The sequence below is a fragment of the Anopheles arabiensis genome, chromosome 2 (assembly GCF_016920715.1).
Source record: "Anopheles arabiensis isolate DONGOLA chromosome 2, AaraD3, whole genome shotgun sequence".
In the NCBI taxonomy this organism is placed as follows: domain Eukaryota; kingdom Metazoa; phylum Arthropoda; class Insecta; order Diptera; family Culicidae; genus Anopheles; species Anopheles arabiensis.
The window spans coordinates 8,720,485-8,748,149 of NC_053517.1; the positions used below are offsets into that span (position 1 = coordinate 8,720,485).

The following is a 27,665-nucleotide window of genomic DNA, read 5'->3' on the forward strand; positions in this document are numbered from 1 at the left end:
GGACTAAGGAGATTCGATTTCCGTCGAAACGAATTACCATTGGTTCGATACGCCTGATTAAGGTTTGTCAATTTATACACCAAACAAATGGCTCTTTTTTTGGAGTGGTTTGCTCCAGAAATTACCCCATACTGTGGTCTACCAAAAAAATAAAGAAAATTAAAAAAAATACTACTTAATTTGCGCACAAGACAGTCGAATGTTTACCCATTTTTCACAGCAAACCCCAATAACGGCATGCAGACATTGCTATTATTCTCACTTGCATTGTATTCAAATCTATAATCTTTTATTCATCTTCTGTGGAACGCTAAAATCTGAAAAGAAAACTTGAAGGAAACCTTAAAATCTAGGTACATTTACACCATCCTACTGACCATTTCTATTCGGCTGGGGTTGGGGTTTGTGAGTGAAGCTGCTTCTCCGCTGAGCTTTTCCGCTTTATCACCTAGCGTTCCTCACAAACGAGCTGGGCTTCCTGTGACGGACGCTTCTGCTTGATAGTCATATTGCTCTCTCTTTCTCTCTATCTCTCTTTCTCATCGCACGGCTCTCTCGCTGCACAATCTAGGCTTTATCTAATGCCAAGCTAAAAATAGATAATTACACTACTAAAATCTTTCCCACATCACACCTACACATACACCGCCATTTGGTGGTTTAGTGTCCCTGAATTATTGCTTTCCTGCAATTAGTTATGCTCCACCTTTCCTCACGAACACAGCATGATCTACTGTGCTACCGTCTATGCGTATGCGTGTGTGTGTGTTCCTACGCTCACTACAATCGTTGAGCGCGCCACAGCCCCCCCTACGACCCCAGCTCCCATTTGATTATGTGCGGCTCGATGCACAGCCGCTGCTGCATGATCGATTGCATCACGTACTCGGTGGTGCAGATTTGGCAGACCGCGTGTTTGGCCTTCTGTATGAAGGGCTGTATGATGATGCGATCCTCCGGGCAGCTGACGATCACGTAGCTGCCCGGCTTCTCCGCATTCGCCTCCCGTATCCGCTTGATCGTGCGCGGGTTCTTTTCCACCACACCGCCGCCCAGCTCGATCATCTGCCGCACATCCTTGCAGGCCGGCTTCACCTGCGGCGTCACGAAGAACACCTTGCCCTCGAACAGCTTGGCGCGGCCGGGCGCTTCCAGCACCTGGTGCAGGTCGCACTTGAACTGCTCGTTCAGCTCGCCCACGTCCAGCCGGTAGTTGTCGAGCGGCAGAAACTGGCCCGCCACCGCACTGTCCGACACCCACTTGCTACTTACCAGATGGCGCACGGTCGCGAGCGCCAGGATCAGCTTCACCGTGCGGGCGACCCGCGTCATCACTAGGTGGGTCGCTTCGGTCGCGTTGTTCGTCACCTTGCCGCCGAGCGTTCTGCTTTATGCAGAAATGGCAGTCAACAATCAACATTAAGATCAATCCTGGTGGCAGGAATTTGCCCCGGGCGGGGTAAGATGTACTTACGTTACGGCGTGCGCTAGTCCCTCGCTGTTGTCGACCTGCGAAAACAGCACGTGCGGTATGGCATCGGGCGCCGGCTGCCGCTGGCACACGATCTCCGCCGGTATCGGCTCCATCGGGGGCAGGGTGCGGGGTTTCTTCGCTCCGCTAACCGGCGGCGGCAGCTCGCTCAGCGTGCGCTTCACACGTTCGTGCGATTCCTGCGTTAGATTTATCGGCGATTTCCAGGCGGCTGTGAGAGGTGGAAATGAGATGTTTGCAACAAGAGGTCAATTCCATTATCCTGCCCTCTTTTTCTACCCGCAACTACGTTTACTTACTCATCAAATGCATCACCAGGTTGTAGTCGACGCGGAAGTGGCAGCTGAGCGTAAACTGCTGATACTTCGGCGCGTCGCATTGCTGCATCGCGTTCAGATTCCCCAGCAGTATGTCGCTCAGCCAGACCGTGTTGACCGCCGGTATGTTCCACTCCTTCGCGAACTTGTACTTCTGGTTTTCGTTCTGCCGGCAGATCAGCACGGTGTTCGATTTGGAGAAGTAGGGCGTCATGCGCGCCCCCGACTCCTCGATCATCTGCTTGATGCGCAGCCGCTCCTCCCCCTCGAAGCCGGTGATCGACATGTTGTGCTTGGTGGCGGGCTTCTGGTTGCCGAAGATGGCCGGCGTGGGCAGGTGCAGCGCCTGCCACGGGGGCAGCAGCTGGCGCTTCAGCACGATATCGTTCAGCCAGTAGGTGGTGATGCAGCGTTTCGCATCGCGGATGGCCTGCATCACCACGCCGTGCCGCTGCGTGCGGCAGAGCACGTGCGTTACCTTCGGCCCGTAGTGCGATTCGATCTCCCCGCCGTGCTTCTTGATGATCGTCTTCCACTCCTCTATCTCCGCCGCACTGTGCAGCTCGTCGTACTCGATAATGTGGAAGGTGCAGCCGAGCAGGAACAGCTCCGGGTGCAGCTTGAGATTGGGATTGTGGCCGTAGTACTGCGGCCGCGGCAAAGGGGTCGGCCGTCCGGGGCTGAACTGTGCCGGGCCGCCCTTCATTGCCGCAGCCGACTGCATCATCACACCGGGACCGCCGGGGGCGCCGGGCGGTATCGGGATGATGCCGGGACCGCCACCCGCCGTCTGCACTACCACTGGACCACCACCGGGCGGTCCTACTACCATGGGACCGGCCCCAACTGGCATCCCGCTGTTGGTAATGTTGCCGAGCGTGCGGCGCACAACCTGCTGCTGATGCTGCTGCAACTGTTGCTGCTGGAGAGCTTGTTGCTGCTGCTGCTGCTGTTGCTGTTGCTGTTGCTGCTGCTGGGCTTGATGTTGCTGCTGCTGTTGCTGCTGAAGCGCCAACAGCTCCTGCGGCGAGCGTCCCATCGTCTGCTGCTGCAGTGCCGCATTATGCTGCGCCGTCATCAACCGCAGCGTACCGGCTGCCGAAGGTTCCGCACTGCCACCGCTCTGTCCGCTGCTGCCATCGACTAGCGTGTTGGCCCCACCGGCCGGTACCGTGCCTCCATTGCCCAACCGGCTGGACAGCATGTTGGCCAGGGCGGTTTTCGTTTTGCTTTGCATCTGCTGCTGCTGTTGTGCGGCCTGCAGCGAACCTACCGCCGCCCCGGTCGCATCGATCGACGCTTGCGAGGAGGCAGGATGCTGTGCTCCCGCCGCTTGCTGCGGTCCTACGAGCGTTTGCTGCTGCACTACCATCGTGCTGCCATCCGCTCCGACTACCACTTCCGGTGCGAAGCCACCAGCCGCCCGTGGTGACATCATTTGACCCTGCAGCGGCGACGATCCGGCTTGTTGGGCAGCTGCCGCCGCCGCAGCAGCTGCTGCCTGCTGTTGATTTTTCTGCACCTGTTCACGCTGCAGCTGCATCTGGAGCAGGCGGTGCTGCTGCAGGCGCTGCTGCTGCTGCTGTGCTGGGGTAGCATTCGGGTCAATTGGATAAGACGTTCCCATGCCCGGGCCGGGACCGACGGTTTGCTGCGTGATTGGACTGAGCCCCGGTGCACCGGGCTGTCGGACCACGACTTGGCGAGCGTTTTGGAGCTGCTGTTGCTGCTGCTGCTGCTGTATCTGCTGTTGCTGCTGGTGGTGCAACCAGCGGACCTGCTGCTGTTGGTTCAGACCGGGCGGCATGGGACTACGAATAACGATCTGCTGCCTGGCGCCCGGATGTGCACCCGGATGGCCCGGCCGGCCCTGAAAGGCGGCCTGCTGGCGCTGCATCAGCGTGTGCTTGGCCTGGAGCCGGTTAATGTACTCCTGCTGTCCGGCGGGATCCAGCTTCATCAACTCCTCCCGGGACTGTGCATCAAGCTGAATCAGCTGCCGCTGCATTGGCGGCCTTAGTGTGGTACGAATAAACTGCTGCTGGCCGGGAGCTAACCCTTGCGGGGATTGCACGATCGTTTGCTGTACAATGGTCGCACCGGAGGGAATCATAGAACCTCCTTGTTGCTGCTGCTGTTGCTGTTGTTGCTGCTGGACCGGAGATTGCTGCATTTGTGTTTGGGGAGATTGTGTCTGGAACGATACACCGGTTTGTGCTTGTTGTTGCAGCGGGCTTTGGGGAGTCCATTGCGGCTGCGGTGTGCCCGGTGGTTGGGTCGGTGTCTGCGGTTGCTGCTGCTGCTGCTGCATCATTTCGTTGCCACCAAGACCTGTGGGAAGCATTTGCTGCTCGCCCGTACTGCCGACTACCATCATTTGCTGTTGCGTTGGGGGACCTCCTCCGTTCGACGCTATGATTTGTTGCTGCATAATCGGTTGCTGCATGCCGCCGGTCTGAAGCTGCTGCTGTTGCGGTTGCTGTTGCTGTATCATCTGTGGTGTACCGTTGGGTCCAATCGTTTGCTGTATTATTTGCTGCTGCTGAGGATGCTGCTGCTGCTGCTGTTGCTGTGACTGCTGTTGCTGCAGCTGGTTAGGGACAACCGTTTGTTGAATAATTTGCTGCTGATTTATGATCAATTGTTGCTGCTGGGGCTGCTGTGCCATGGCACCTTGTTGTACGATCGAGCTGGATGGCTGTTGCTGTTGCTGCACCACTATTGTTTGCGGTTGGCCACCCGCAGAAGTCTGAATGATGTGCTGCTGCATAGGTTGTTGCTGTCCTTGAAGCGACACCTGCTGCTGCTGTTGTTGCTGGGGTTGCTGACCTTGCATCAGTTGTGGCCTTTGCTGCAGCATTACCGTTTGACCACCGGTTCCCCCATCCTGAGACGTGACAATGGTGCGTTGCTGAACCATTTGTTGCTGTTGCTGCTGCTGCTGCTGCTGCTGAGGGTTGGAAGTCATCGGACCCGCACTGCTTACAATGATTTGTTGCTGCTGTTTTTGCTGCTGCTGTTGCTGAATCTGTTGCATGTACTGGAGCCGTTGCTGGGGATTCATTTGCTGCACCCCAGGACCGGATATGATTTGCTGCTGGTTGGTGGATTGGTTAATGATGACTATATTCTGGCCTCCAGCTTGCCCAGACCCAGGCGGCCCTTGAAACACCTGCTGCTGGACGATTCTTTGCACCACCTGTGGTTGTCCCGGTTTCATTTGCTGTGGTTGCATCTGTTGCAACTGTTGTTGCTGCTGTTGCTGTTGTTGCTGCTGCTGCTGCTGTTGCATCGACTGCATTTGCACTTGCTGTTGTATAGGTTGCGATTGTTGCTGATCTTGTGGTTGCTGCTCCAAAACCACCTGCTTCGTTACGGTCTGATAGTTCGCTCCCATGGGCTGATGAATGATGGTTTGCTGTATGAACTTCGGTTGTCCGCCCTGTTGTCCGGTTGGAGTTTGCGGACCATTATTTCCCATCATTGCCATCTGTCCCTGTGCGGCGGACGGGGCAGAGGGAGCGCCTAGATTGCCCTGCTGGTACTGAATTTGTTGCTGCTGCTGCTGCTGCTGTCCCTGCTGATTCATGCTCGTGCGCTGCACCTGTATTATTTGCTGCTGCAGTGGTTGCGACTGCGAAACCTGAATCGTTTGCTGTCCTTGTTGCAGTTGCTGCTGCTGCTGCTGCTGCTGGCCTGGCGGTTGCAGCTGAGTTTGATTGATCGTAATTTGTCGTACGATCTGCTTCTGTTGACCATCGGGCCCGGTCTGCGTAGTGGTTACGGTAGCCTGGCTGTACTGAGGTTGCTGCATCTGTGCCGCTCCACCTGCCTGGTGCTGCTGCAACTGCTGTTGTTGTTGTTGTTGTTGTTGCTGTTGCTGCTGATTGGGCCCACTTTTGTATAGGACTTGTATATTTTGCTTGCCTGCCGCCTGGGATTGCTGCTGGGGGGCTTGTTGGGAGTTATTTTGCATAGGGGTTTGTATTATTTGCTGAATTATCGTTCCACTCGGGGCCGATGTGGTTTGGAAGTTCATGTTCGCTTGATGCAGCGTCTGCGGAGTTGAGGCGTTTTGTTGCGGTTGCTGTAACGATTGCTGCAAAATGTTACTATTTGTTGTGCTCATAGTAACTTGTTGCTGCTGTTGTTGTTGCTGCTGCTGTTGTTGTTGCTGCTGCTGTTGTAACTGCTGTTGCTGTTGTAACTGCTGTTGCTGTTGCTGCTGTTGTTGTAGCTGTTGCTGCTGCTGCTGCTGCTGTTGTTGCTGTTGCTGCTGCTGCTGCTGCTGCTGCTGTTGCTGTTGCTGCTGTTGCTGCTGTTGCTGCTGTTGCTGCTGTTGCTGCTGTTGCTGCTGTTGCTGCGGTTGCTGCTGTTGCTGTAGCTGCTGTTGCTGTTGTAGAGCTTTCTGCAACTGTTGCTGTTGCTGCACATTCGGACTTTGAGGTACAGGTCCACGAAGTCTTTGTGATTGTTGCTGCTGGATTTGCTGCTGCTGCTGCTGTGGGCCTTGTGCCCTGACAAAGCGCGGATTTCCCGACTGCAGATGGCTCACGTTTGCACCGCTGGCCGTTTGTTTCGTCACAGGCGAACCTTGTTTCGGACCAGGCTTGGGATCATCCTTTTTACCGTTCGTCGGCACTTCCGTTTTCGCCAGCCCTTCCTCAAAATCGAACCCTAAAATGTTATTCAGCGGTTGTTTTTCCGGTGTCGCTTTTGGACCCGCCATCGGTCCAGCCTGCTTGAAGTACACCTGCTCGCGCAACAGCCTCGGATGGTACACGGCCGGCGGTTTGAGGCTGCTGGTTTTCAAACAGTCCGACACCCAGTCGGGCGTCACTATCTGCACGCTCGTACCGCACGAAAGGGCTTTCGTGTAGGCCGGACCCCGCGCACTACCACACACCAGATGCGTGGTGGTACGGTCCAGCCGGCTATTGAACGTGCCGCCATGGAACGTGAGCACCGCGTACAGCTTGCGCAGATCGCGCAGATCCACCTGCGTCACGGCAAACCGAAGGCCACAAAATATGCCCGACTTGAGCGGAAAGTACGCCTTGGTCGAGGCTAAACGGCCGAGCCGTACCGAGGCCACCACCCACGCCTCGGTTACCGTCGGTATGTCGTACAGTTCGCCCGCCTCCGTAATCTCGTTTTCGTCATAGTTGTCTCCGCACACGAGCAGTGTGCTGAAGTCCATGAACTTGCTCATTGTCACACCGCCATCTTCGAGCAGTTTCGTTATCTGAAAAGAAGGATAGCAGCATTAACCTCAGGAGGGAAGTCATACGCATTCACGCATCGTAATACTCACCTTCGGGTCAAGTGTTCCTGTAATATAACATTTTACACTTTTAAACAGATCATCCTTAATCTGGAGGCTCTCCAAATTGACCCCGGCAGTCGCTGGGTCGGAATTCATTTTTTCCCCACAAAACGGTTGTCGACCTTTTGCTATCCACAAAGCTGCCCTGGGACTAAAGCATCTAGCAGGAGAATGCTGCGGTCAGTTGTTTTCATGCAAGGCGCGCTAACACCAACCGATTTTGACGAATTTTCATTCCGATTTTCCTCCGACCACGACACGCTACACCGCCAAGTTTTGTTTGTGTATGTTGTGTGGCAGCTACAGTGTTGGTAAAGAGGGAGGCAAATACATCCCACCTACCCCCTCAATCCTTCCGGATCCGAACCATCACACAGGGAATGAAAAACAACACGGCAAAACACACCCGCGAACGGCAAATGCAGCCTAATTTCTATCCATCGTTGTGCAGGGACAATGGTTTGTGGTTTCTATTGTGATCGGGTTGGGAGCAAGGGAACTTTTCCGGTACAGATTTACAATGGAGCAAACACCGAAACTCATCACTCTGCGACGCGCTTGTTCTTTTTCTTTTTGGCTTTGAAAATTTTGTGACATTTGACAGCGCAGATTTTGACATTCCGCACTAAATGGGCAAGAGAAAGATAGTGAAGCTGTGAAATGAGCGTAAAAGAATTATTTTTCATTCAATTTCACTGCCTATTGGTACTAATTATCAAATTTGACATGGTCGCAAATATTTAAAGTAAGATTAATTGCCTTTCTCAAAGTTAAAAATGAAGCAGTCATAAATTTCGTAATATTATTGTATGCACCTTGTGCACGATTGTAAACAAACGTGATGGAAATCCATTTGTAAATTTACGTAACTTCACACGGTGCTGTCAAAATTCTCTCGAAAGCAGAAACGAGCCGAAAAAAGTTTTGCAATCGTTTGCAAATAGTGCAACTCCCGGACAAGAATCGCGGAATACGACGGAAGCAACCATGTCGGCCGTAAAAATCTTCTCGCTGGCCAAACAGGGTAAGTGCGGGCGGGTGTCCTCCCATCACCGAGCTCTGATAATATTGTTTGCCTTGGCTTCGTGCCTTGACTTCATCCTGTGGTTGTGCTTTTAGGCAGCCGACTGATCCGTCCGGCTTCGTTTTCGACCGCCGCCGCACGGTGCTACAGCTCGCAGGCCAAGCCCGCTGCAATTAAACCAGAAGAGTACTACTACGTGAACAACAAGGAGCAAAGCATGGACATGAACGACATTACCGACCGTGCGGCCCAAACGATCTTCTGGACGGAGCTGTTCCGCGGTGCCGCCGTCACCCTGGCGCACATCTTCAAGGAGCCGGCCACCATCAATTACCCGTTCGAGAAGGGACCGCTCAGCCCGCGGTTCCGTGGCGAGCATGCGCTGCGCCGCTACCCGAGCGGCGAGGAGCGTTGCATTGCGTGCAAGCTGTGCGAGGCCATCTGTCCGGCGCAGGCCATCACGATCGAGGCGGAGGAACGTGCGGACGGGAGCCGGCGCACGACGCGCTACGACATCGATATGACCAAGTGCATATACTGTGGCTTCTGCCAGGAGGCTTGCCCGGTCGATGCCATCGTCGAGGGGCCGAACTTTGAGTTCTCGACCGAAACGCACGAGGAGCTGCTGTACAACAAGGAGAAGCTGCTGAGCAACGGCGACAAGTGGGAGTCGGAAATCGCGACCAACATCAACGCCGACTACCTGTACCGTTAAGAGCGAAGCAGCGGCGTGATGTTAGGGCAGCCCAGCACGTCCCGTGTGGATAGCAACTATGTATAATAACAGATAATTAACACAGAAGAATAAAGCCTCCCAGCCCGTAATAAGCGTAGTGCGCAGAAAGCCTCATTCGGAAGACGCGTGCGTGTAGAGAACTTACGCGAAATTTATTCTATGTAAAAACGGAAAAGCAGTTGGGACACGAATGCATAAACATAATTAAAAGGGACCTCTCCCCGGGCTCACTGGCCCGGTCCCGAGAGCGACTTGTCCATGAACTTCTTCTTGGCGAAGCAGAGCCACCATTTGTTCGGCTTTCCGTCCTCGCCGGAAAAGACGCGCTCGCACACGCGAATGCCAACCTCCTGGCGCAGCTGCTGCAAATACTGTCGCATCAGTTCCGCCTCGGCCGGTGAGTTTGGCCGGGCGTACACGGCGTTCAGCGGAAAGCCCGCCTCGCCCGGAATGTCGAAGCGCGAAATGGCCAGCGTGTACATTTCCTGCAGGCCCTGGTTTTTGTTTGCACAGCGCTGCAGCTTCTTCAGACACTCCGTCACGTAGAGCGTGATGTAGATCAGCACCCGGTCCACCTCCGACTTGATCTCGTACGTGCGGAAGAACACGTTCGCCTTGAAGTAGTACAGCGTTTCGTCGATGATGTCCTGCTCGAGGCTGGCATTTACCGGAGCGGGCCCGCGGGCCTGCGTCCGGATCGGCAGAATGGCCATATTGCCCACGGACTGCGAGTAATCCTTTATCTGTGAATGGTAGGCCTGCAAACGGGGGGGAGGGTCAAATCATGAATCTCTTCGCCCAACACTACTGTTATCTTTAGGATGTTTTGCCCTATCAACGACACACCCCGACTAGGGTTTGGGGCGATTGTGATGACTAATGCCCTCGGGACAATAGGGCTAACAGGTCCAGGACAACCATGTCCGGAGTTTAATACTGCCCAAAAGGTTCCCCAACTTACCGGCATTGTAGAAGTAGAGTTTATTGACCGTAGGATAGCTTTACTTAATTATTATTGACTAAAAACTGCGCACAGTGCAGCTCTTTTGGGTAGTTGGTTTCGTTTTTCTTCAATTGTTTTGACAATCCGCCACATCTCCTCCTCCCCTGCAATGATCCAGGTCCGGGCAAATGCAGTTTTTTGACGTTTTGCCATTTGACAGTTGCACACAACGACTGGCCGTGTTGCCAGCAGACTGTGCAAAGGCAAGGAATAATAATTCAATAGAAAAATTACAGTCGATATTTGTTTGTTGTGAAAACATAATCCTTCCATCAAGAGCAAAAAATTATTCCGTTTAGTATCAACTAAAAAGACATCCATTTAAGGTAAAAATATGTTTGAAGCAGCTTAAGGTATCAAACCCCACCCTCCCGAGGCATTCATTGTCGAAGTAAGCAGCTCGATGGCTATTTAATGTAGTTTACAAAACAGTTCTGCCCGTTCTAAGCCCACAAGCGACACGTTATGCTACCCCGTCAGCGGTATTATGCAATCCGCACGCAATTTGCAACTCCGTTTTCTTACCCAACGGAACAGCTGCATTGCATGGGGCTGTACCACCTTACGACCCCAAACAGCCGATGCCGGAACCGTTCTAGGGATGACGCGCTGCTGCCCCCTAGCAGCATGATGATGCATGCAATCGGGTCCAAAGCGCATCGCGAAATGGCGCGAGGCGTACCGATGCTGTGAAGGTCAATAGCAACGCATCGCACCACGTCACACGTGCACGTGTACGCATTACTTATGCAGCGCTGCCGCGGTGCGCTGGGCGGCGGGACGCATCACCCGTTAGGACACGATCTAACAATTACACACATTTGTTGGTGTGTGTGAGTGTGTCAAGATGTGCCAAGGGAGGGGACGCATGACTCAGTTTGGGTGCGAGCATGGGCCCCTTGCCGGGTTTGCACAGAACGGAATTTAATGGGGATGAATGGCGTGATGTGTTGCGCTCTCCGTTGTCCGTCGGCTGCGTGCGCGTTCTCTTGGCAATGCGTCGCCGGCAGCAGCTTCCTTCGCTCGCGCGCGCGTTTCTCATTCGCGAACAACAAACAACAGCCGATTTCGACGTCTACCAGTGGCTGTCTCGCTTGCGCACGGTGCGCCGTTGGTAACCGGCATATTTTCTCATTCTTTCTAGCCCGGCAGTGTGTGCAAAAACGCTATACCAAACCATCAACATAGCCGAATGCTGCGGCTTTTTGGTATGACTTGGCGATTCAAATAGCGCTGTGGTTGTCGCGCTTGGTGTTTGCAAAATCTAACTACTGATATGCAAAATAAACACATGAAATGCCTCACAGAATCGTTCAATAATGTCGTCGCGATCGCAGCGGCTCCTATTGCGCATAAACGGCTCGGGGCACAAATCCGATGACGCCGATTAGGCGCTGGGGATTGTGTTTAGAAATGGAAAGGCAGCAACGTAAACAATGCTAGGAAAAAAGTAGAATAATGATCCCTGACCGTGAAACAATTCCGTTTTACACGTGATCCACGTCCTTATACGCTGGATGGGGAGGAAAACGTGCTAATCGATGACGTCCACCCGGTTTGACTTTCAGCTCGGCAATAGTTCCAGTTCCATCCCATGCCCCGGATTCCGGGGTCTCAAATGCACATTACCGCCTATCATGAAATTCTTTCACCTGCCGGACGCGTGATTCCCATCTGTTGTGCCATACACATACGGCCAATAAATCATAGCCACCGGGGCTGGGGAGACGATGAGGTGCGCCAAAGATAAAGCACACCTGTGATGGACAATCGCGTAATAAGCCACTCTGATTGCAGATAGCATGAAACCGTCGAAAACAAACCAAACCTTTATCAGCCCAACCTTTCATTAGGCTTCCCTCGCGCGCATGCAACGCAATTCTTCTCCTTCCCCAATTTTGGGCAATTTTTGGCGTTTTTTTTAATGAGCGTGAGAACCAGTTTTCGGTTAAGCTACAGATTAAGCAGGCTAAAGCTTGGGCTATCGCAGTCCAAAAAAAGCTTCGACCTCGGCCTCGACGCAATTTGCGTCCATTTCCTTATCACCAACTATCGACGCGCTCTAGGAACCGCGTTGACACAAAGCCGATGATGTGTCAAGCCGGTTTTGTAAAAAGAATGCGAAGAAAGAAATTTGCACAAATAGATTTACCAGATTATAGGCTCATTCGTCGCTATCGGAAGCGGGTTCAGGTTTTTAATCTGGTCGGTAACTTCACCGCCAAGACGATAGGAGGGAGTGTAGGGATGATGGCTCATTCTGAAGCGTTGTTGTTTTTCGCGGCAGCAACGTGCGGAAAACTTGAATTGAGGACAGCAAGACAATGCCAAAAGCCACTTTAGAGATACCTACTTACGGAGGAAGAGTGGCCGATAATCCCGCGTACTATAACCACCAATCGGACCAACGACCGTGTCAAAGTCCATTGATCTGGAAAATAAAACAATTTCAAGTTACAAAAATAAAAAGATAGCACCCACCCACTCAACATACTGCACCCAAATCATTTCAAGTTCTTTCTCTAGTGCATGCAACGGCCAAAAGCCCCTGCTCGTTCGCAATTTAGTTTTTGTTGTTTTTTTTTATCGTTGAGCGTACCACAAAACGATACCAATACACTCTCCCACCAGTTGTGTACGAGAGCGGCGCGCGCTGTGTGCGTGTGTGTGCGAGATCAAGGCAACCACACACAGCACAGCAGAATATCGTACGATTTCGCACATTTTCCCCTCGCGCGGTTCGCCCGGACTGGCCCGGTACACATTTCCGTTTAACCCTTTTCGGTGGCTGGTCGCGAAAAGCGTTTGTGTGCGCTCTGGCTGCAGCTTGGCACGGCGCGTGGTCCGCTGAATACGGTGTTGCACCGCTTTTCCAAAGGCGCTCCCGTCGTTTCGGGAAAGGAATCTGCTGTTGGCTCTTTCCAAAGATCGAAGAGAGTGCGTGCGTGCGTGTGTGGTTTCGTTTTGGTATCGGTGAAAACTGTGCAGTGCAGCCGCGGGAGTTGCGATTGTCAAGCCGCAGCATCATTCTGTAGTAGGCCTTGTATCGCGCCACCGTCGTCGTCGCGTTGGGCTGCTGCTGCTGTGGTTTTGCCAAAATTTTGATAAGCCGCAAGAATCAAGGTGAGTACACGCCCAGTGGTGGTGGTGGGTGGTGGTGGGTAGAGCAAAGGGGCTGTGCAAATTCTGAAGCAAACGTGTACGTGCGCGACCGGTCGCGCCGACCAATTGGGTTGGCCGGTCCCGGTGTTGCTGGTGAAAGCGTAATTGTTGTGTGGCTCAAGCATTCAACTGATAAAGACCCTTTGCTGTGGGTCAAGCGAGAGAAGGAGAGAGAGAGAGAGATCTCTTGCCATTTTTAGGGAAAGGAAGCAGGTGGCAATGTCGGTTGGGGACTGCGGAAGGACAACAAGCAGGAACGAGAGAGAATACCGGCGTTGGCAGCGGGTCTCACTTTCTTGCTCCACGTTTGTTGCTAACGTTTACTGTCCCGCTCCCACAAACGCTCGCGTTACCTGACCGGACCATGTGTGTGTGTATGTATGTGGGGTCTGTCTGTACAGGGCGTGCTTTCCTGACTCCTGAAGGAGACTCAGGACTTTCGGTCTGCTGATAAGCGGCAAGGGATCATTTGCTTTTGTTTCCCGGCGCACCGCTCTTCCATCCAACCTCCCTCTCACTCTCTTTCTCTTCGTTTGATCTATGTGCAAGCGTTGCGCTGTGCGCGGATGACGTGATGGGGGAATGGGATCGCTCTCAGACACAGACACAGACACACACACGCTACTCACACCCATTCTCAGTGCGATGGGGCGCTCGATGCGGCCCAACACAACGATGATGCCAGTTGAACGCGCGTGCTTTCATCATATATAACGTTCGGCGCTCCATTCTAAGCAGTTCAGTTCGACGAATTGTCAACCGCCGATTGGAGCAGCAGCAGCAGCAGCAGCGGCAGAGAAGCAAGCGCGCACCTTTATCCGCAACATCTGTTGTGTTGTGTTGCGCATTTCGCGTGTGTGTGTGTGCAAGTAGGTGGCAGTTTTTGCAAGCTCGTGGCTGGTCTGGTATCCGTTCCCAGGATACAGTACACACGGCGCTGATCCTCTCGAGCTGAGCAGAGCAGAGCAGTAGGCTGTGAAGGAAATTCGCCTTTCCTTCCGGTGTCCCAAACGGTAATAAACTTTGTATTTTTGCTTAAGGTGTGCAATAGTGTAAAGTGTTTGTGTGCGCGAATGTGTGCAGCTTGTGTGCGGGTACGGGAGGGAAAACGGATTTTGGTGTGCTAAAAACTCTTTTCAATCCAGCGTGTGTCTGTGTGTGAATGCGTTTTTGTGTGCGCCCTTCGAAAAAAGAGACAATTGAAAGTGTGTGCTGTTCGCCATATTCAGCGAAGAAAGGTAGAAAGGTGTGCTTTGTCGTGATGGTGGTGGTGCCTGCCTGTTGGCGAGCTGGCTTTTCCATCATCCCACTTTTGCTTGGTTGGCGACACACACACAATACCGGCGCACGGGTCGACGAACAAGAAAAAAAAAAGACGAGGAAGAAAAAAACAGCACAATCCCCATGTTCCGGTTGGCCGAATTGGCATTCTCCATGCACGCCGCCCCCTTCCCCCTTCTGTGAACGTCTGTTGCTGTGTGTTCGTGTGTGTGCGTGTGTGTATGATTTCGGGGAAATCAAGCAACCTCAAATGGGGGGAGGAAAGAGATTAAAATTTCCCATTGTCCAAAAATCGCAACCATCGGTTTCTAAGCGAATTTTCCAATTCCCCCCCACCCCATCATCGGATGTTGCTAGGCCCCGTTACACCCCACCGCCCTCTTCTAGTTCAGTTGTGTTGATTGTGTCATGGTGGAGATGTTTTTTTCATGACGTTTTGCGAATTTTGCACGAAACGAAACAAAAAAAATTAATAATGAAACAAAATCGTCTTTTTCCAAGCGCAAACACACACGCACCTCCACCTCCTTGAGCATGTGCCAGAGGGAGCGGAAGGAGGTGAGTTGTAGGTCACATTTCATATGGAAGGGGGGGCGGCTGTGTGAAGGGTGTGAAAAATGATGCGATATTACGTAAAGAGGCAGCTTTCGTGTGTGTGTGCGAGTTGGCCATGGAAAATGGTTGTGTTTTGTCCCTCGAAGAACACACAGCGAGATCCGCGAATGCAAACAGACACACGCATGCCTGAAATGCACATCTCCCTCACAATAATATGGGGGGGCTGGGATGGGTTTTGGGGTGGTGCAAAACCTCATCTTTCTTTATCTCGTGTGCAACACGCTGAATCGATAACAACAACGTGTGTGTGTCAGACAGAGGTGATAAGTACGTTCTGCATAGATCCCCCCCCCTCCCAACGCCTGCTCCCTTCTTTCCATATTTTGCTCCCTTTTGAAAGTGAACAGTCACCAACTTGCTTTATTGGCGAGCCTACTTAGGAAGGGGATGCAACGGTAGTTGCTAAGCGTAGTTGCTAACAAGTTTTTCCACCGCAAATCTGGACAGTATTGTTGGACAACGAAGGGTTTTGTAGTGAAATCGAATAGGAGAAGGTAACAAACGAAAGTAAACTAACAAACACTTAATTTGTCATATTTTTGTAGAAAGCGAAATTTTGCACGCCTGAAGTACCACGGGCCAACATCACGGAACACCGCCGGTTGTTTACAGGGTTTTCCAGGGGTTCTCATAGTTGTCGGACACTTCCTTGACTCTATCTGATTGGAAATGAACTTAATATGACGGGAATTGGACTATATGGCATCCTTATTAGACAGACTCCTTGGGAATTCCTATTGGATTTGTCCATAATGGGTGCTATACAGTGCAATTGCCATGGAATAAAGTTCTTTTTCCCGGTGGAAAGAGTCAATTAAGTTCCCCCTAACTATGAGAAGCCCTGGAAAACCCTGTATATGATTTCCTCTTCATTTTCTGCGCCCGGCTGCGGAAGCTCATGTGTGTCGAGCACACTTCCTTCTCAGTCGCTACTACCAATGCAGCACGCGGGGCTAGCAAGAAGAGAGCACCTTCTTTTTCGAATTTGTTTAGTATCATGAAGGTGTCCCATGTGCTCTAGGCTGTCTGCAATGCATACACAGACATATATACAGTCCGCCAATGACGATGATCGATCCCACCCGCGCGCAGTGTGTGTACTGGCGCGCAAGCAAAAATAGAGCATGCCCTGTCTGCTGTCACCCCCCACCCCCCAGCATCATTACCGGACGGAAACGAATGCAGATTGCTTCTCTGCTCTCAAAGCACACGGGAGCGCGCCCTGGTGTATTGCTGCCTGCCTGCCTGCTGGTCAGGCGACGGGGCGAATCTGCTAAATTGGGTTTATTTTTACGCGCGCTGGTTGTGTGTTGGCTGGCTGTGCTTGTGTCGTTCACTCCCGTAACGTGCCAAAGCGCCCTCCCACAGCAGCAGCACCTCTGTATGCCAATACAGTCCTGATCCGTGGCGCAAAAGTACTTCAGTACATGCGTGTAGGTGTGGGGTTTTAGGGAAAAAAACCAGGAGCGCGGGATATGACGATTGATTGAAATTGATTATGTTTGGAGAATAATACCACTTTCTTTTGGCAGGAGCGAGTGAGAGAGAGAGAGCAGTGTACAGCATGAAGGGGAGGTAACCTAAGTTATAAAATCGTTCCTCACCTTCCCTGCGAATAAATGGTTGAAAAGTGAAAACTACGACCAGGCAGGAAAAGTAGCATGTACCGGGGGTGGGCGCTCTAGACCAAAAGCGCAAAAAAAAAAACACAAACTGCATAAAACTAATAGGTAAAATGCAGTTTGCAGCGCGGCAGTGCGCGTTGCATAAGCAACAGGTGAGCGCAGCAGCACTCGTTTTTGCGCTCTTGCATGCTTACAAGAGCATACGGTGGGGGTATGAGGTTAGTTGGGAGCATATTGCAACGGCCCATCCGCCCCCTAGCCCCTCTTGCGCGTGGGCAATCCATAGAAATGTTAGTTTTGATAGCGGTGCATTTCTTCGTTTACCTAATCGTTGTGAGAAAGAAGGTAACATGCTGTATGCGTCTCGCCATGTTTCTCACCTCAACCAACAACCATCCCCTACAAGCCCGCACGATGGCGAATGAGCACGCGCTTTCCGTTTCGTTGGCTCTCTCCCCTGGAAATGCGTTTTGCGCACTCACCACCACAACATGTGTGTACGCGCCGAATGTAGGAAATGCTGCTGTGCCACACGGGGAAAAGTGGACCCTTATTTGCAGAGAAGAGGGTTTTAGAAATGTAGCATAAAATGTGTGTTTCTCCCCCTGCCCACTTGCCTTACGTCCGTCGAGCGCGCGTACGTTTCCGTGGGACTCTCACCTCTTCACCAGCGGCATATACGCAAAAGCTTTGGTGGCTATGCTGATCCAACGCGCCGGTTGCTATAGCGAACTTCAGATCTGTGCCTGTTGAGTTTTGCCTTGCTGCTGTCCCCTTTCATGTTGGCTGATCACAGGGGAGATGATCGTCATTTGACGATTTGCCTGGCGATTGTCCGCTTTCCATGACACACGGTATTCAACGCGGGGAAAGGAAATCGCCTGCCAAAAGTCCGTTTAATGGGCGAAATAATTATTAGGCTACATTTCCATTCGCATCGCACATGTGTGTGCGTGCGTGCGTGTGCGTGTAGTTTCTTTGTTCATCGTTTTTGGGCAAAAGGGCAGTGCAACGTGAACAAAAAAAACGCTCCATTTGCGCACCGTTGCATAAAAGTGCAAATCGATTGAACCGTGTCCAAAGAGCAGAGAAATCAAGCACACACATACACCGCTCTAGACACGGGGTGGGAGAAGGGGAAGAATAAAATGCTCGCCTTGGTTGTGTCAAAATTTCTGGAAGTTTGAAGGGCTCGCTTGATCGACACACAAGGTGTGCAATTGCAAGTGCGAAGAAGAATTGGCAATGAGGCGCGCGCACAACTGTTCCATTTCTCTTTGAGAAGGTTCGTGATGGTGTGTGGTACTTTCTGATGGTTTTAAATGTGGGCTATAAAAATGCGGTGCTGCTGTACTAGTTGTAACCATCATCCATCCAGCGCCTGCTTTGTGCAATAAGTGCAATAACAACACGTAAGGTTGTGGTGTAGCAAAGAATTTAGCCTGGAAGAAGCACCACCTTCTTGGGGTTTCGCCTCACCGTTCCACGAATGCTTTTGCGTGCATTTGTGGAGAGTAAAGAAGTTGTTGCCCAATCGAGCGGCAGCGGTAAGAAGTTGCTGTGTGGTAAACGTTTTATTTCTGTCTGGTTTAAACTTCAAGCTATAAAACGAGCCTGCTGCTGCTCGCTCTTAACCATGGTGGTTGGCTGCCATAAAGCACGTTTTTGCCCAGACAAAGCTCTCTGAATTAGCGTTGTTTTTAGCTTGTCTCTTGGCGCGTTCTGTCGTAATCGCAACATCCAGCCAAAAACCGTCCAAAACAAAACGCGACAGTAAAGATCGCCTGTCGCGTTTGCACATTTGATGGTGTGTAGAAAAACATGTCTATGGTTGTGTTTTTTCTTCTCTTTTTCAATGAGCCTACCAATGTAAAAAAAAAACATGTTTATTTCTCTCCGTACAAGCGGGCGCACACTCTATTCATTTCACCATTTAGTCCAGCGATAAGCCAAATCCGGCTGGTGGCGGGTGGTGGATCGTACGAGAGCAACAGCAGCTGCGGGTCTTTAATTGCGGATCTTGATTTTTTTTTGCTTTGTTGCTCTGGATTTAGTTAATTTGGCAGCCGATTAATGTTTTTCTCTCAACAGTAAAACATCCTGAATTTGAAAGTTTTCTTATCAGTATGTGCTTGTCTTATTTCACTTAATGTTTGTTTTCGTCAGTTACAAGGTCATTGCAATGTGATGAAATTTTCGCAAGTATTGTGAAGATCAAGACCCCTGGATCACAATATCCTTTCAAGCACGCGAAGAAGCGGCTCGTCCGGCTGAATGTAGCCGTGAATTCTATGAACTTAACAAGCTATCAAGGAGAGGAGGGTTGAGAGATTCAAAGGAAAGGAAAGGTCAGACTAATTTAATTTAGCACTGATCGCAGTTTATGTCCCTGTCGCTCTGTCCGTCGTGTGCTTTGTGTGCTTTTCTTCCACCGTTTGTGGTGACATGAATCTCGCAACAAACACACTATTCAAAAGGTAACTGCTTAAATGCAGTATTGCAGCAGCATGGAAGCCCAACAGCCTAGAATGGACCGGCGAGAGAGACACGTGACCGTGTGCTGATGCGATGCTGACGATCGTTTTGGACAGATATTGTGTCTCATTTCCCGTATCTCGTTTTAGTTAGCTTGCACACTAGCACCACTGGACCAATTGACGCTGCCGCCATGGATGCGAAATTCGCCAATTGCTTAACAATCCAGCGACCTCTGGAAGTGCGGGGACCGTATTTCGAATCTCCTGTGCGCGTCCAATCCGCGACAGATAAGGCGGCAAAATTTGCTTACGAAAGGGGCGAAATCAGCTGACGGGTTGGCTTTCCAATTGACCTCTCCCTGTTTGTATAGAGGTAATTGCGCTGTGATTCCCTCCGTGCGCTGTGCGGAATAGGAGAGCGAGAGGAGCCTTAACCACACAGTAACAGAGGTAGCAGCAGCAGGCACCTTCGGGGCGCGCGTCACGTTGAAACGATGCAGCAATATCGCGCCAGATCAGATCGCGCGGCCCCTGATCGATGACGCCGGGTCGTGATTTGACGTGATCGGGCAACGGATGACGAGCAACCGGGCCGCCGCGTGCCATACTAGTGCCTCGCAACGTGCTGCAACTGACGTGCCCGGCAGGACAAACGTTATTCTTGCACTCGCACTTGCCGTGTGTGTGTCCTGACCTGACCCCTTGCTGGATTGGGATGAGGTGAGGTCGTCAAGGTTAGAGCGATGGGAGAGCCGCTTTGCTTATCAGCAGCATTGCATGCATGGCAGTCAGGCAGGGACGGGTGAGCAGGAAGGATGCCTTTCTTCGCATCTTACCGAGTGGGGGAAGGATAGTGTGTGAATTAGGGCTGATTCGTCCGAGCTAGCTGATCGTTATTTCAGTACCTTGTTGACCGTGCAACGGTTTGGAACATCGAGCCTTAAGGAAGGTGTAGCGCAACAGGAATTAAGTGAGTGACGCTGTTTGCGGTACTGCCGATGTGAAGTTATTTGCACCGAGGTTAGCGAAACACGACACATTTACATTATCGGCGAGGGTGCCATTGCCAACAAAAGTCGCGAAGATCGATAGTTTGTTCACTTGGGCTAATCCGTTGGCAGCATAAAATTGGCAACGGTGTGGCTTTTTAAAAATAAAAACGCCCCCAAGCAGTAAGTTCGTTGGTGTGTGCAGCTCTGACTTTTTTTGGTGATGATGGGGGATACGAATGTGAACCTACACACCTTGCAGTAGGAACCAAAGTCAGGGGTGTTCTTTTCCTGATTTAATTATTGAAAAGCATATGAATGGTATAGGAAGCATCCCATTAACGCTTTGGATGCCCTTCAAGTTTTTACGGAAGAGACCGCGCGTGCGTAATGGGCTTAGAAGCAGTTGTGTGTGTGTGTGTGCCTTTTAGCTTCTTCATCCATCCAAGGAAATGGACAAGTGCATTATCATATGCAAAACGGCTTTCGGAGCTTTAATGGACCTAATCGGAGGCCATTCAGGGGAGCTGCTGTCGTCAGTGTAATTATTAAAATGGTACGCCGCCAAAGGTTTGCCGTTGTTTGTTGCTTCCAGCACACCACACGTGGCGGCTCGCTGCGCTGCTGCAAAGTTACTTGCGCAGAATGTTAATAAGCCGGCCGGTTCCTGCGCAATAGGAGCGCTCTGGAGCACCTGACGTACATGTAGAGCAGCTTTACTACTCCAAATATGACTTTTTGGCCAACTTCGGTGTTCGGGGCAGGTCCAAGAGTTTGTTTTTGCGCCGCTGTTTAATTAATGTTTTCATGCTTTCTTAAAGGGAGAAAAAAAAACAGACGGTCGCGCATGTGCGTAGTGATTTTAAACGCGAAGTGCGTCATAACCCTAAGGAATGCGTACCACTTCTCCGCACAGCTGGTTCTTAAGCGGATTTTAATGGCATCAAGAGTGTGGTGTGGTTAGTGGTGGCGCAGCACAGAAAAAGAGGAGCACAGGTGGTCTTTCAATGGTCTTTGTTTTTTCCGGATTAAAATAATTAACTATATTACACTTAAAAACTGGGAAACACAAAACAAAAAAGAAACACTCAGTATGTTGAGTAAATTAATTCCCCGTTGCCTTCCACCATCATCATCAGGATCAATTTGCGGCATCCATTTTTCCTTCCTGCGCGTGCTGCTAATGGAATCAGCTGTGTTTACTATCCTTTTGGTATGGAATCCTGCCTCTCTCCTCGGCGTGTGTGGTGGAAGGAGCGATATTGATTTTTTCATTCGTCGCGCCGCAACATCTCCCTTACCCAGACGTCCAAGGGTGGTGTGGGTGTTGGCTGTCTTTATTTGTTGGCGCAGCCGAAACACAGCACTGTGGAGGGAGAGCTAGGCGCGACGACATCATGTCGTCGGGGGTCGTCGTCTCTCCCTTTCCATTTTATCGATCCAAACGCGGCGCGGGGGATGGTTGAGAGATTTTCTCTGCTGGTTTTCCACCCCACCCCACCCCCCGCAATAAAAACCTGTGTTCTGCTGCTGAATGCTGTCAGCCTTGAGTTTTCCACTTTTCCATATGATGTGTTCCGAGAGAACCAACCAAGGTGGAGAGAGCAAGAGAGTTGCTCCACTGTGTGTGTGTGTGCTGAGCTTTGGAGAGTTTTGGCAAAATCATCCACACAACACCCCATCGCCGACCTTACATTTGTGTGCCTCTCATTCGCACCTCGCGCAAATCCTTCGATTGGGTGTAATTCTCCCTAATATTTGTTGGTTCCGCTGGGGTTTGGATCGGATAAAGTTTGTTTACATAATTTTTTTCTCATAAAATATTCCCTGTTTTTCTGTTTGCTTGTTTTTGTCCATTACTGTCTTTCTAGCCTCTCTGCTCTCTCTCTCCTTTTTCTGTGCGTTGAAACATCCGGATAATTGTGTAGAAACGAGCTCATCTATATCTCTAAAGAGCGATTGCTATTTAATGTATGGCATGAAAGAGCGAGAGAGAGAGAGAGAGAGAGAGAGAGAGAGAGAGAGAGAGAGAGAGAGAGAGAGAGAGAGAGAGAGAGAGAGAGAGGAGAGAAAGAACAGAGCAGGCGGTGGGTCTTCTTGTTGCGAATTTGGCGAACGTTTTCAGTTTTGCTTCGATGTGCTCTGCAGCACACCTAAACAGACCGAGTAGTATAGTAGTAGCAGTGCACCTAACGACCGAACCATCATCAAATCTGCAGAATTCCCATTTTACTATAATTGCTGCAGAAACGGGGACAACGAAATCGACCACTACGCATTCAGCAGTAGTTAGCCTTTAAATTGTAGTATTCAACTCTTTTTAATAGCGATAGCATAGTACATCTCTTTGCTTCTAGTGTAAGTTCTTTTCGCAGCGATTTGAACAGCAACACTCTTCTGCAAATAATATGGTTGATGGTGTGGTAGTGGGGTGGTGTTATTTGTGGCGCTGGAAATTGCGTCTCCAATTTTCCTATTTGTCGATGGGAGGGACGTCCATAATGTACGCGCCATGCATGCGTCGTCGTTCCTCCCTTTGCGTTCCATCTGCGCGACACACGACAACGAGTATGTTGCGTGCGTAGTTTGGTTGCTTTGATATAGGTTCTCTTTGTCTGTCGCTGATATGATCCGTGTGAAATTGGTTTGTTTTTGTTCTGCGTTTTAAAACAAATCACCGACAGCGCAACGATCGCAGTAGCTTCCCGATTATCGACTAATTCATCGTGTTTGTTCCTGCTGCATCGTGTGTGATTGTGTGTGTTTTTTGATAAGAGTTTTGATAAGGGGTTGGTGTTTAACTGAAAATTGCTGCCTTTTTGCATAGTTTAGGTTCCGGTGGGAAAATACAGACAGGCACAGAGGCAAGCGTGTCGTGTGCTATTTGGCTCCCACGGGAAACGAAACCACACCGTGGTGTGTGACATTGACGGCGTGTAAGTTTCCCGTTTTCCCAACCATCTGTTGCTCCTGAATTATAAACGGTGTCCCTCTTCTACTCCCTCACCCCTTGGGGGAGGGGGGAGGGGGGCAAATTAGTGGAATGGACTTTCGTTTCCAATTGACTGTGGGGAACTGTTTATAGTAGTGCTGTTGGGTTATTGGTGTCCAAGTCCCCATTGCATCCATCGTGGTAAAGAAAGCACGTGGTTGAATGTTTGAATGATTGATGATTAAAATCATTAATGAGAACTCACTTCCAAGCGCTGTAGTTTTCCAATTGAACAAAAATTGATCCTATCCATGCAGAGGATAGGTTGGATGGATAGCGATTTTCATGTGATGGTATTTTTGTCCGTCATACTGCCGTGAATATTATCGATTAATTGTGGAGAAACAGAAGGAGAGAAAGAGAGCAAGTGAGTGTTCTGTTGGCTTTAGCGCTCTCCGCTACATACTGATGGCCCTGACCTTTTTTGCGTTGCATGCAAAAAACAAAAGCAAAGAAAACAGTTTATAAAAGTACACATACACACAGATACACACACGATGCACACACAAGTCCATTTTTGATGGTGTCATGCAAAACTGTATCCGCAGCACGTGCGGGGGAAAGGGCATTAGCTTCATGCCAAGGGGGATGGTTAGTGAGTGGTGTAGCTAATAATGTATTGAACCTCATTTTCCATTGCAGCTTGCCTGGAAGGTTGATAGAAAACGACGTGTACCACCATCACCGAGGGCGTAAAATATACTAAAACCGAAGAAAGATGGCCCCAAACGCAACGGTGGAGGCAACCGGTGTGCTGAACGAGCTGGACGCCGAAACGATCGACGGCGGACTGGCGAAGGATGTGACGCCGCTGAAGCGTGCCGAGAAGCGCAAGATCAAGCTGGTCTGGAGAAATGTGATTGCCTTCGGTTACCTTCATCTGGCCGCCGTGTACGGCGCCTTTCTAATGCTGACATCGGCCCGGCTCTACACCATCGCGTTCGGTAAGTTGTGGTTTAGGTTGTCAATTAATTGTCCGTATAATCGCACGTGTTATACAAACGTGCGTTTCGTGCGCTATTGCTGTGGCGTCCATACACTCACACCTTTCCTTTGTTTTTTGTTTTATCTTCGCTTCCTGCAGCATTCGTGTTGTACGTCGTGTCCGGACTGGGCATTACGGCTGGCGCGCATCGTCTGTGGGCCCATCGGTCGTACAAGGCGAAGCTGCCCCTGCGCATCATCCTGGCCGTGTTTAACACGATCGCGTTCCAGGACTGCGCGCTGCACTGGGCCCGCGACCACCGGGTGCACCACAAATACTCGGAAACGGATGCGGATCCGCATAATGCGACCCGTGGATTCTTCTTCTCGCACATCGGCTGGCTGCTGTGCCGCAAGCATCCGGAAGTCATTGCCAAGGGCAAGCAGCTGGACATTGCCGACCTGGAAGCTGACCCGGTGCTGCGCTTCCAACGCAAGTAAGTGTCTCTTCACCTCTCTCTCTCGCTCTCATTTCATCTTATTTTGTGTTTCGCAACATGGTTGAATGTTGTGAAATGATGCACGATGAATTGTTGGAACGCCGCGCGCTCTCCGATGGCGATCGAACGTGTCCATTGGTTATGACGCAACTCACACTTACCTACTTTCTCTCCTTTCCTTCACCCTTGACAGGCACTACATGATCCTGATGCCACTGGCCTGCTTCGTGCTGCCCACGATTACGCCGGTGTACTTCTGGAACGAAACCTGGACCAACGCCTGGTTCGTTGCCACGCTATTCCGCTGGACATTCATCCTGAACGTGACCTGGCTGGTGAACAGCGCTGCCCACAAGTGGGGAGATAAGCCGTACGATAAGTGAGTAATTCGCTACCTACCCCTCAACCCACGCCTTGCATGAAAGGCACACACACACACTTTCCCATGGCTGTCAAATGTATCGCCAAAACATATACAAAGGTCAACCCCCTCCCTCCCCCTCGTGCTGTCTTGCTGTTTTTTTTCCCCTTCCCCTCTATCACCTTTCCTGTCTGGTGTTTTGTCTTTACCCTTCTTATCAGCGGCAATTATTAAACGTGGCTTCGTTTTATGTTTCTCTCCCGCAATCGCTTCTAGGAGCATCTCGCCCTCGGAGAATCGGACGGTGGCTTCGTTCGCGTTTGGCGAAGGTTGGCACAACTACCATCACGTGTTCCCGTGGGACTACAAGACGGCCGAGCTGGGCAACTACCGAATGAACCTGACGACGGCGTTCATCGACTTCTTCGCCAAGATTGGCTGGGCGTACGATCTGAAGACGGTGTCGAAGGAGATCGTGGAAAAGCGCGTCAAGCGTACCGGCGACGGTAGCCACCCGACCTGGGGCTGGGGCGACAAGGATCAGGACCAGTACGAGGTGAAGCACGCCACCATTCTCAACCAGAAAGAGGACTAAACATCAACCACACCCGTCCCCGTCCTCGGGGTGGTGGTGCCACCGACAGTGTTGTTGTGACCGTCCGACAGTAGTAGGAGAGGGGGTGGTGTGACGAATCAGACACGTATCTTCGGAAGGAATTCATAGTGTGTAGCGCCACAAGAGTGCATTCTCGATTAAAAGGAGGAGGAGGAGGAAAAGGCAAGGGGAAGGCTATGTTTTGGAAGATCGATCGAGAGAGAGCACATGCTGTGTGTGTGTGATAAGGAGCGAAATCGAATGAAAAGAGAAAAAATCGGTAGGAACTGAAGTGCGCGGGTGGGTGTGCGCGATTATAGAAGGTACATGAAATAATGCTCTAAGCAAAAATGAGGGTAACATCAAAAGGCTGGTTCATAAGTTTAAATACGTTTAAAACACACAGACACATACACACATACACAAACATCTCCATACTAACACAAGTCCGCACCGCACCAGAAGCGAGATTAGGAAAGGGCGCATTGAATTACCTGAACAATTAAAAAAATGGGAATTACAAATTGGTTTAAGGACGAACAAATTAGACCATTACGTACGGCTGCTACACTACACAAACTGCGTGTGTACTATTAAGCGGAGCGAATCGGCCAGAAAACAAACAAAACACACACAGGGTCATTGTTACTAAAAAGAGGAGTAATGCTTGAGGAAAGGCGCGCAGAGTGGTGTTTGAATTCATCAAGCTCACAGCTGGACAAGTTCATTGCTGGAGCGCAACTCCATCGTTTGCCGGCAGTGCTACGGCATCAACTGAAAAGCAAAAAAAGTTTTTGTTTTGTCTAACAAGCTCAGCTTGTGCGAGGAAGGAAGAAATTGTTAAAACAAACACTGTTCAAGGCCCCCCCTCCCCTGCTGCTCTCCCCCACAAAAAGCGTCCGGTCTATAGTAGGTTTTCGTTTTTTGGTTTAGTTTTCGGCGCACAGGAGAATCAAAATGAATTACATACCCCACACCACCGTCAGCGCCATCGTCACCTCCCCCCCCCGTCTCTCGCAGGCCGATGCGACATGACTTTGTGATAGGAGCAAGAAGGAACAGAAGGGCTTTTCTGCTGTTTTGGTTGGTTCGTCTTCAATGTTTGGAGACGGCTGCGCTGGCTAGCTTCGATATGTATGTTCCCGCCACACATGCTTAATAATAATATACCCTTCGAATTAGTAATGTGTGCGTGTGTGTGTGTGTGTGTGTGTGCGTTTAACATATATACACACATATACACGTACGTACATACATATTATAGACGCGTATGTAGTACAGACACACAGTTCAAAACGGAAACTAGTGAATTTTCCAGTATAGGTTGGCGAGCGTGGGATTTGGGTCAAGAGTTTTTTTTTTGGTTAAATAGTTTGTAGCTGTGGGAGGGGGATGATGGGCGCAAAATTCGAAGCCACACAGGACACACACACCACACCGATATATCCTATCCGTCTGGGGCGTGTGTATTGGGGTGTGCGGGCTTTTTGCTTAGCTTTAAGTTAGTAATTTATTGTTTTTACTTTCCTCTCCCTCTGCGAGGGGTGTGTCTCCTCCTCACCTAGACACCCAGCATCCGTGCAAGGATCCATTCGCTCATTTGGTGTGTCAATCGCAGCAAGCGCGACGCGTCCATAACGATATGCAGAGAGAGAGAGAGAGAGAAAGAGAGAGAAGGAATGATGTTGAGACACGCACTTCTCTGTGCCGTGTTCGGTCGTTTTTCGAACGACCCATCAACCTGTCCATGCAGCGGTGTTAGGTGTGTAGTAGAGGTACATGAAATAAAATTAAAACAAAATTGAAGAAAATACAAACAAAGCAGCATATGAACATTGATTACTACTGCATCCAGAGACCGTCCTCGTGAAAGGGGACACACACCCTGGCCAGGAGGATAGTCAGCAAGCGTGTGTGTGTGTTTGTGTGTGAGTGTGTGGCAACAGTGAGTGATCACTGTATAGAAGAAAATATGATTTTACTTTTTGTTTTTCTTTCTGTGTGTTTACATTTTGTTGTCCTTCCAATCCCGCGAATGTGTGTGTGTGGTGAGCAATTTTCCGAATATGAAGAGCGCATGAAATAATGTTTGTGGTTGGTTTGATTAGATCACAAGTGGTTTGTGAGAGATGACAGGGAAGAGCTTACACTAGAGGACGCGGACGTGGGGATGTGGTTAAATGTTGTTCTTCGCTTTTGTAAAGTGATACGAGCAACGAGATATGGTGGACTGATTCAGATAA

General features: G+C 50.6%; 4 protein-coding genes across 9 annotated transcripts; 2 read left to right on the forward strand and 2 right to left on the reverse strand.

Moving 5' to 3' along the window:
* Positions 1–262: 262 nt before the first annotated feature.
* On the reverse strand, positions 263–7,725 carry LOC120897575 (PAX-interacting protein 1-like). Of its 2 annotated transcripts, none has more exons than XM_040302560.1 (4): positions 7,124–7,725; positions 1,792–7,054; positions 1,475–1,703; positions 263–1,384 (listed from the first exon to the last, which is right to left on the reverse strand). In XM_040302560.1, the coding sequence occupies exons 1-4, from the start codon at positions 7,229–7,231 to the stop codon at positions 811–813; spliced, it is 6,174 nt and encodes a 2,057-aa protein (XP_040158494.1). In that variant the 5' UTR covers positions 7,232–7,725; the 3' UTR covers positions 263–810. The 2 variants fall into 2 exon arrangements, with proteins under 2 accessions (XP_040158494.1, XP_040158493.1); XM_040302559.1 differs by having other exon boundaries at positions 263–1,387.
* Positions 7,726–7,992: 267 nt separating this feature from the next.
* On the forward strand, positions 7,993–8,992 carry LOC120897583 (NADH-ubiquinone oxidoreductase subunit 8). The gene is made up of 2 exons (XM_040302575.1): positions 7,993–8,159; positions 8,255–8,992. The coding sequence occupies exons 1-2, from the start codon at positions 8,123–8,125 to the stop codon at positions 8,872–8,874; spliced, it is 657 nt and encodes a 218-aa protein (XP_040158509.1). The 5' UTR covers positions 7,993–8,122; the 3' UTR covers positions 8,875–8,992.
* A 34-nt stretch (positions 8,993–9,026) lies between these two features.
* On the reverse strand, positions 9,027–10,028 carry LOC120897584 (actin-related protein 2/3 complex subunit 3). Its single transcript, XM_040302576.1, has 2 exons — positions 9,857–10,028; positions 9,027–9,653 (listed from the first exon to the last, which is right to left on the reverse strand). Exons 1-2 carry the CDS (start codon positions 9,860–9,862, stop codon positions 9,123–9,125), a joined length of 537 nt encoding a protein of 178 aa, XP_040158510.1. The 5' UTR covers positions 9,863–10,028; the 3' UTR covers positions 9,027–9,122.
* Positions 10,029–12,690: 2,662 nt separating this feature from the next.
* LOC120897580 (acyl-CoA Delta(11) desaturase) lies at positions 12,691–27,432 on the forward strand. Of its 5 annotated transcripts, none has more exons than XM_040302570.1 (5): positions 12,691–13,021; positions 23,685–23,986; positions 24,127–24,463; positions 24,660–24,845; positions 25,104–27,432. In XM_040302570.1, the coding sequence occupies exons 2-5, from the start codon at positions 23,761–23,763 to the stop codon at positions 25,420–25,422; spliced, it is 1,068 nt and encodes a 355-aa protein (XP_040158504.1). In that variant the 5' UTR covers positions 12,691–13,021; positions 23,685–23,760; the 3' UTR covers positions 25,423–27,432. The 5 variants fall into 5 exon arrangements, with proteins under 5 accessions (XP_040158504.1, XP_040158501.1, XP_040158503.1 ...); XM_040302567.1 differs by lacking the exon at positions 12,691–13,021 and adding an exon at positions 13,788–14,073; XM_040302569.1 differs by lacking the exon at positions 12,691–13,021 and adding an exon at positions 19,899–20,031.
* Positions 27,433–27,665: the final 233 nt, after the last annotated feature.